The following is an 8,994-nucleotide window of genomic DNA, read 5'->3' as shown; positions in this document are numbered from 1 at the left end:
ACTTGATAACCAATATGCAATTAAAGTTGGATTATTAAGTTAGTGCACACCTACAATATCCCCTACAATATCCCCATTTTTGGTTAACAGTGTATTAAGGCTGCTTGCTGTTGAAAATACACAGCAGAGAAGGAATAATTCCATCCACAAATGCAGTCAGATGATCTCATCTGGAAGCTTCTGTCATAGTCATTCATTTGGAATGATGAAAGAAAGTCATCCTCTTTCCTCTCCTGTTATTCCACAGGAGCTTGTGGATGCTATGAGTTTATGTGGGTTCAAAATCATTTGGCTAAATTCATGGTAGAAAATTCCATCAAGGGCTATTAAACAGAAAAAAATTCCACTTCTGGCTTGGGAAGTCCCTCAACCACAAAATGATGGAGGCTGGGGAAATACCCTGGGGAAATTCTACAAGGGAAATTGTCCTTGCAGCCTTCCCTGGGCAGACATTACCAATGGCCTTTCGAGACATGCTACTGGGCTGCACAGACCCATGGTCTGACTCAGCACAGTCAATTTTATGTTCAGTTTCCCTACTTTTCTGGTTATCATAATACAGACAGGGATCAGTATTCTCAACTTGTTATTTTTTCACACTCAAAAAGCAAAGAACAATCTTGTGTCCATTATATCAAAGAGATAAATACTATAAACTAAGCTGTCCATCACATCCAGGGCACTTCTGTATGCTTGGAGCAATTCTGCAACCATTGTTGAATTCCTTTTTGTGTTATTGGTTTAAGCATAATTCACTAACATTACACTCACATATCATGATATACATGATGTGCAATGCTACTCCGCAATACGTTGCACAGCAACAGTACATAACTGAAAAGCAGCTTCCCTCAAAAACTGTAGGACAGTAAAAAAGATTAAACCCAGCAATTCCATACCATCATATTTGCAAAATCTGCTGGTGGCAATGGTCAATAAACGCGGTATATCATTACTGCTGCACTTTACGTGGGTGTAGATTTTTTAGATTTCTTTCTTTTAGTCAGATCAGAATCACTGCTATTAAGTCTGAGGATCTACAGTCTCCATGCACAGAAGTGATGTGAAATCTGTAGTAACGAGGCCACATTACTTAGGCTTCTGATTGAATTTCTGCTTCGTCCATCTGAAGTGTGTCATTATCACCCAGCAATTCTGTTTCAGGCACAGAGCCCTCCTCCTCTTCCTCCTCCTGGACGGGATTCTGGGCAATGTCTTCTGTTCCATTGTGCGTGTCATCTGTGCCCTCCGAGAGAAGAGCAGCCCTGTCAGCCACTGATGCATTGGAAGGTGCTGTTGTTACATAGCCTGTGCTGGTGGATCCACTCCCACTGTGGTGGGAGCCTGGTTTGGGAATGATCTGGGGAGGCATTTGCTGAGGAGCCATTTGCATTGGAATTTGGACGGGATAAAAATTTGGCAAGTAAGCACCATAGGCAGGCATTGGCTGGTAACCATTGACTGGAATGTAGAGCTGAGGAGGTGGGACCATCGGTCTCATCTGCCCTTTCATTGGTATGAATTGCGGTTGAGGGAAAGCTGGCGTTTTCTGCTTTGGTCCAATGTATCTAGCATTGCTGACGTTACTGACAGGGCTTGTACTAAGAGAACTTGTTTGCGTGGTGTTGCTTGCCCCAGAGGTTTGTGCTGAGCTGTTGTAATTAGAAAGGTTTCCCCATGTTCTTAGTCTGTTGTGTATATCTTTAAATCTTGGTCTTCTGTTGGGAAATTCATTCCAACATTCCAACATCAAAGTGTATATCCATGTGGGGCAGTCATCAGGACACGGCAAAACCTGTCGGTTCCTTATCATCTCAATGACGTCCTGGTTAGAATAACCACAGTAAGGCTGCAGGCCATAGCTGAAAACTTCCCACAACACAACTCCATATGACCATATATCTGAATCAATAGAAAACTTTCCATACATAATAGCCTCAGGGGACATCCACCGGATAGGAAGAAGAGAATTTCCCATCAATTTGTAGTAATCGGCAGCATAAACTTCCCTGAAAAGGCCTAAATCAGATATTTTCACATTCAGTTTATCAAAAACCAGTATATTTCTAGTGGCCAAGTCCTTGTGGACAATGTGGTGGCTTGAAAGATACTCCATTCCTGCAGCTATCTGAGTCACGATATGGAAAAAATCTGCTGGTTCCAGAGTGGATTTTACTGTCTTGTCATCATCAGTGCTGCCAACATCCGAATGGGGAGATCTCATTACCAAGAACTCATGGAGGTCACTGTGGGAACAATAACTAAATATCATGCTTATGGGTTGTTCCTTTGTCACAATTCCCAGCAAACAAACAATGTTTGGATGCTGTAATCTTGATCTCATCATTGCCTCATGTTTGAATTCTTCCCGCAGAGCCAGTTCCGCTTTGTCTTTAAGTGTCTTGATAGCAACAGCTTGCGTCTGTTCACCTGGTGCTGTACCAAAAAGATGGCCCTTGTAGACTTTGCCAAATCTCTCCTCTCCTAGTTCCTCCATAAACCGCACTGTGGACAGGTTGATTTCTTTTAGTTTAGCCTGAAATTAAGTAAAGAAAGTAAGTCAGAAAAAAAATCACAAAGTTTTCTAAACAACTCAATATCTTACTAAAGAAAAGCTCCTAGAGGTTAGATGCTCCAAAAGAAGGATAAATTGGGCCAAAATGACTCTTCAGCTTTTCATATATTCACATCGGTATACTGATTTCACAGTTAGCCTTGAAATAAGATGCTATTAACAGAAGTGTAAATTGAATTATGCTGCAAGATGATGAGTATAATTACTTATACAAAGGAGTGACCGTATTTTCTGCAAGCTAAATGAGTAATTGGTTCAGAGTAAATCTGGCAAACAATGCATGTCTACCAGCTGCAGCTGCACTTGCCGTACAGAGGGGTCCAGAGGTGCCCCTTGGAGATTTTTCAGAAAAGCTGTGGGCACTAGCTGAGGAGATGGCAGCCTTGGGGTGAACAGAAACATCCCTTCTAGCAGAAGGAGGAAAAAACCTCTCTCTTTCAGTAGTGCAGTACCAGGTATGCCCTTTCTCCTTCACTACACTACAGGAACGGTCCCTGCCTGTGGGTAGCAGTACACAGTATCCGTGCTGAGAAACCTTGTGCTAGCTCTGATGAAGTGGGAGGTGGAAGAGGAGCAGAAGCAAGAAGGATTTTCTCTCTGGTATGTAAAGGAAAAGGTGGCAAACCCAACAGTAAGAATTCCCAGAGTCTCCCTCCTGCAGCTGGCAGGGAAAGCAAAGGAGTTTGTGACAGAGATCTACTGGGTCTACCTGACTGTTAAGGGCTGTAGGAGTCCCTGACCGAGCCAGATACAGCTGGCACAGCTTCACACACAAGAAACTGCAGCAGGAAGGAGCAAGGCTGGTTGGAAAGAGGCTTTAACAGGTGATTTGGGAGCTAGCTCTGGTTTTAGTGGCAACAGACTGGATTGGACCAGACAGCTTCCAGCACAGTCCAGACTCAGCCATTAAACCTCCCCCTTACCACACAAAATCAGTGCAATTTGTTACAATTGGTAATATCCTGAAAATATTCTACAGTCTCCTGAACTGATGTTGTCAACTGTTCCAAGCCTAGCATTGTTTTTTTAGAGCTTGCATCTTGTAAGTGCTGTGATTAAATATTCAACATTAGCTCTGAACAGTATTTTACTGCAGAGATCAGTTAGTTGGCCCAGAAAATTGTATGCAGGAGGTCAGATCTGCAGACAGAAGTTCAAAGCCATTTCTGTTTCACTGTCCTTTGGAAACATGTTGCACCTAGGCTCAGGTCCGCTCTTAATGGTGGTGGTGGTGGTGGTTCAGAATACCAGTGGAGTGAGGTGACTGATTAGCAAGGAAACCGGCCCATGCATCCTGCTTTAAACAAGCAAACCAGTTCCATCACTACCAGGAGTGACAACGAGCTGCAGGCTGAACACTGGATCAGCCATTTCCAGTGGCCAGCACAGAATGAAAACTGCCTTCCTTACAACACGGCTCCAACCGACAACCTGAGACACTGAAAATTACGACACATTGGAAAAGCGTCCTACGCAAATTCCGGGGAAGAAATACCTGTTTGTGTTGATTAATGAGTGGCATTTCCATGTCCTGGCTAGGAGATGCCATCAGCTGGCGGCGCTGTGGTGTAGCAGCAGATGCCTTCTGCTTGTTTCTGCACATACAGACCAGGAAGAAAAGGCAGGCGATAACCAGAGGAATGGCTATGCTGGGAACCAGGATATAGAGGATTCCCATTTTACTGTTGTCACGTGGACCTGTAAGGCACAGAAATGTTACGTTTTACAATGAGTATTTGTAATGCACTCAACAGTAAAGAAAAAAATAACTATGGTATGATTATTAATACTATATTTTAAACAAAAAGCAAACTCCTATAGCTTGAAAACCGAAGTCATATTATCCTCTCCCTTTTCTCTACAGTTTTGCATTAAATATTTCAAAGAAGTCTGAAAGGACAAGCAACCAGCAGTATGAAGATAGAAGCCCCATATTTAATATACTAACAGTATGCAGTTTATTTAATTTCATTTTTTGAGGCTTTCAGTTATAGAAACTGCAGAGCACAGACCAGAGTATCATTGCACTATCTCGTTCAAGAGATAAAGAACCAAGAGAGTAGACTTCATTGCAGCATATAGAGCAGTGAACTAAATGTGACAAACTACAGAACAACGTTGCAGCCTGTCCTTCTCGCACAACTTCAGCCATTTCATTAGCACTTCGCCCACTTTTTACCGCCACTCATACTACTGCCCAGAATAAAATAAATCTCACTTCTCACTGGCAGAAATATTATTTGTTCTGTACTTAATGGAATTAAAGTGCTTTTATGCTGCAGTGAGACAGACATGAAAAAGCCATCGATACACTTAATAAGACAGTTCTGCTACTTTTCTAAAATGCTTTTTTCTTGATACTTGGAGACTTGAGAAAAGCATAGTGACGCCCAAAATGTTCACTGGAACTGCCTGAGATGTTTTCTGCAATGCATGGCTTTGCTATTTGTGGCTACAGCTTTTACCACAACCACATCCCAGTGTTATCTCTAAACCATGTTACAGGCAATGTAGAAATATATTATAAATGTCAAATTATGTTACTGTAAAAAAGTGAAGTAACTCAGAAATTCCGTATCAGTTTTGAGCTCTCTTAAATATCCAGGCAACCTGTAACAAAACCACTTTTATGGCTTCCATGATACATCTGCTGCTGCAGGAAACATGCTTTTCTTCCTAATAAAGCACACTATTAAGTTGCTTTGTTCTGTCCAAAGACTGGTACTACTGTCACAGCTCTGGAGTGAAGGCTGCACCAAAACAAGGAAGTGAATGGGACAGCATCAAGCTGTGAGAGCTTTGCTTTCTGTTTTTTGCTCTCAGTTGTGCAATGCAGAGCCACTAGTGGACAGTGTATGCTTTTTTGAATAAGATCATCTGTTTTAGGATAGCTGTGCTTCTGCACTTCACAGGACCTCCTTCCAGCCAAACACGGTGCTCCGTCTCCCTCTGCAGGACCTGAAAATCCTTGCTGCCTGCAAGATGCCATACAGAGCAAAACCAATACACCACTGAGTAGTGTGAGCAAACCAAACACAGAGCAGGTGAAAGTACATCAAGTCTGGCATTTGACAAGCTAGAATACAAACTGCAGAACTGTCATTAATTATTATCTCAGGTTAAGCACTCGATACATAATTTAAAAATGACATAATATTGTAGTTACCAAAAATAAGGGTGACATGTTACAGCAAGTGAAGCATTTGAAAGCATAATCCTCTTAAGTGAATTGTACATGTAAAAATAGGGAACATTCTCAATAACACAGGATTCGGGACAGTAGTGGGGGAAAAAAGAAAGAGAATACATACTACAAGAAGGTATGTCACACAGTTCCATGCGTACGTTTTTATTCTTTGTAAAACACCAGGGCCCATCCATCTGACCTCCAGGATTTCGGCAATACGCATGTCCTCCACCTAGCTCTGGAAACTCTGTGCTGGTTAGATCATGGTTGTGGGGACTCTGGGAGTCCCAGAGTTGGCAAGTGTGGCCAGACTTGGTAACGCTAACAGTTCCTCTGTAATCTGCTCCAGAACCATTGTAGCACTGGTGATCTGCAACAGAGGGTTTGACAAAATGTTGCCCAAATGAGTTGAAGTGCACAGTCCATGCATGCAAGACATACTTGAATTTGGGTACTTCAGGATTTGAATGAAAGCTGTGGGTTTTGAAATTTCAGTTCTGCAAGTGTCTTTACTCTTACACCCAGTTATTTCTGTATTCCACCCTGAAGCGTCTCAGCCTTATGGCTGTACACGCCAATATTTGGTACTTCTGAACGTAAGTTGATACGAAGGAGCATGTACGGACCTTTAGATATAGGACAAGATACATTGAACTAATGAGGGCTTTACTTCAGAAAAACTCTTCAGACGCCACCAGAGTGAGCTGCCTGTCCCTTTTACTTCTTGTAATATTCCTGTCTTCCTTACACTGCTCAATTCCTAAAAATATTAAAGCTACATTTTCTAATGCCTCTTGCCAGTTTTTCCTTCTTTTCTTCTTTAGAAAGCAGGGATTCACATTTTTCTTCTCTTTAGATACATCACTTTCATATCACATAACTCTTATCTTTATTATCTCTGTTTTACTGCTATCTTTTCTTCATACTCTTTGAGTGCTTGTCTCCCATATGTATCACCTGAACTGAATCACGCATTTTGCAACACCATCTTCTCGATTTTTTCAAGTTCTCCTCCCCAACCCTCCAGAATCCAGCTCTCTCAAGGCACCTCCTCCAAACCCCCAGAGTACTCACACCAGAGGGAGCACCACTGGTTCTGAGGATCACTGATGACTTTTGCCAGACTTTTTGTTGGTTTTATTCTTGTTCCTTTTGGTTGGTATCTCTTCCCTGGCTGATTTGTCTCAGTTGCTTCTGCTTCTCAGCTACAGTAGACTATTGTTTTACTAGCACACAGCTAATCTTCCATGCCTACCGTTATGCCATGACCCCTACTTCTAACTGTGGATTCAGACAATGGATATTCAGAGTAATCTTAACACGCTTTGAACTTTAAACATCTTTAGTCTCTTGGAGCTTCCTTGTGAACATTGTGGAGGGTGGTGATTAATTGCTAGGAAATGGAGTGGGCAGAAAAATTGTCAGCATATAATTACTGACAACAGAGCAGGCCTTCTATAAATCCATGGAAGCGAGATCAATGTTTTCACCCATCCTGTGTGGGTGAAGAAAGACAATTACACTCCATGCTTGATTTACAAGATTAGTATTCTTGTGGAGTTCCATATGGAAAGAATGAATGTTAAATGTTTTATTTCTTAACAGATTTTTCCAGTGAAGCTTCTGCAGCCTATCTGAGGTATATTGATAGATAAATAGAACTCACAAATAACTGTATGAAAGGATTCATCCAGAAAGGCAAGGGCTGACCCAGAGGTGGGGGTAGTCATGAGGAAAGGGAAGCCTGCAATGCACTGCTGTCCCTCACAAATCTGAGTCAAATCAGTTGTGTGAACAGTTTTATAGCCCAGGGTGGTTGATATAAACCCTTTCAGTACTAAGTAGCACTCTTTAAATGTCCTTTCCATCCTAACTCTACCTTAAAACAGTGCAAGATTTTGGTCAGTATTAACATGATAAAAATTAGTAGTGTCCATTACAGCAATACTTTCTTTACAAAAAGAATGATTGACAAAATCCTGCCTCTCAGACCCAACCTGAGCAAGCAACAAACCCTTCTTTTTCCAGTGATGAAACATCCAGACTTACATCGGCTGAGCCTCTCCACAGGGATCCCGATCCTTATGCAATTGGCAGCTTCCAAGGTGTCAGGCCGTGGGAGATCCTCACACTTAGGCAACTGCAGCTGCATCAAGATGAGGGGATTTGACCTAGCAATGTTGTACTCCTGCCTACAGAGATCATTCTCCAGAACTTCACATTCATCCCGGCACAGCTCCCGTGGCTTAGGGGTCCGCGAGCGCTCGTCACACAGGGGAAACACAAAGTGGCAGAAAGATGGTATAGCGAACTGTGAGCACTGATCGGATAAATGCGTGGAAGTGCCAATCATGGTAAATGCGGCTGGAAAGGAACAAAAATACTGCTTAAGTATTAATTCATGTAAAGCACGAGAAACAAAATGATTTTCATGACATTTGCCTTTTACAACCTTCATCTTTTCTGGAGGGCCTGAAAGCCTACTGAGGAGCAGGGAAATGAGGTCATTTGTCCTGTAAAGGAGAGCCGACAAATTCAGAAAGCAAACTCATCCTCTCACTGTCCCTGTGACATCTGCACAGAACTTGTATGACCTCAGTTCTTGGGCATTTACCCAAGTGACTAGCACCGAGCTAACTGTTAGCGCTTGACTATTTTTAACTGAAAGTGTAAAGTGCGAGGGCAAGATACACCTGCCAGAATGCTGACCTGTATTTCCAAGGTTCCTAATTAAGCAAAATCTTAACCCCTAGCTTCTTTGTCCTGTAGACATTTTGATTAACAAACAAGACAAGTATTTTTCAAGTCCTGATAGGCAAAAGGAAGTGTGCCACTGGTATTTGGGGAGACACTGCTGTTAACAGACATGAGAAGTCTAACAGGCAGCAGTTTTGGGAAAAATGAATGGAAACACTCTCAGTGTACTGATCATATTGATTAAGACGAAAGTCTCAATGAATTAGGAAGTTAATCCTCCCCTTCATCTCTCAGCACCCACCCACTAACACTTAACTGAGAGTTTTCTTGCGCATTGCAAGAAAAGAAAGATAAATGTGCATGTGCCTCATATAACTGGGGATGAATAAAGCTTTAAGTGTAGGAATGTTCATTCCCACACTGGAAAGCATCATTTGTGAGTGAGGCTTTTTATACTGCACGTTCCACCAACACACAACGTAAAAAGAGAGGAAATGAGCAGATCAAGTCATTCAGCAGTCTATTTATGAGCTAC

The 8,994-nt window shown here is 42.1% G+C and overlaps 1 protein-coding gene across 1 annotated transcript in view; it reads right to left on the bottom strand.

Annotated features, from left to right (window-relative positions):
• Positions 1-732: 732 nt before the first annotated feature.
• ROR2 (receptor tyrosine kinase-like orphan receptor 2) overlaps positions 733-8,994 on the bottom strand; it is a gene marked incomplete at its 5' end in the record, with an annotated part of 10,882 nt that continues 2,620 nt past the window's right edge. Inside the window, 4 exons of the mRNA XM_010140798.1 lie at positions 733-2,536; positions 4,071-4,273; positions 5,887-6,132; positions 7,812-8,126. Of these exons, the coding sequence (XP_010139100.1) occupies positions 1,094-2,536; positions 4,071-4,273; positions 5,887-6,132; positions 7,812-8,126 (2,207 nt within the window). The remainder of the gene's footprint in view (positions 2,537-4,070; positions 4,274-5,886; positions 6,133-7,811; positions 8,127-8,994) is intronic.

The sequence above is a fragment of the Buceros rhinoceros genome, unplaced genomic scaffold, assembly GCF_000710305.1.
Source record: "Buceros rhinoceros silvestris isolate BGI_N320 unplaced genomic scaffold, ASM71030v1 scaffold27217, whole genome shotgun sequence".
NCBI lineage: Eukaryota > Metazoa > Chordata > Aves > Bucerotiformes > Bucerotidae > Buceros > Buceros rhinoceros.
The sequence above is the reverse complement of the archived record's forward strand: the minus strand, read 5'-3'. Positions and strand labels throughout refer to the sequence as shown.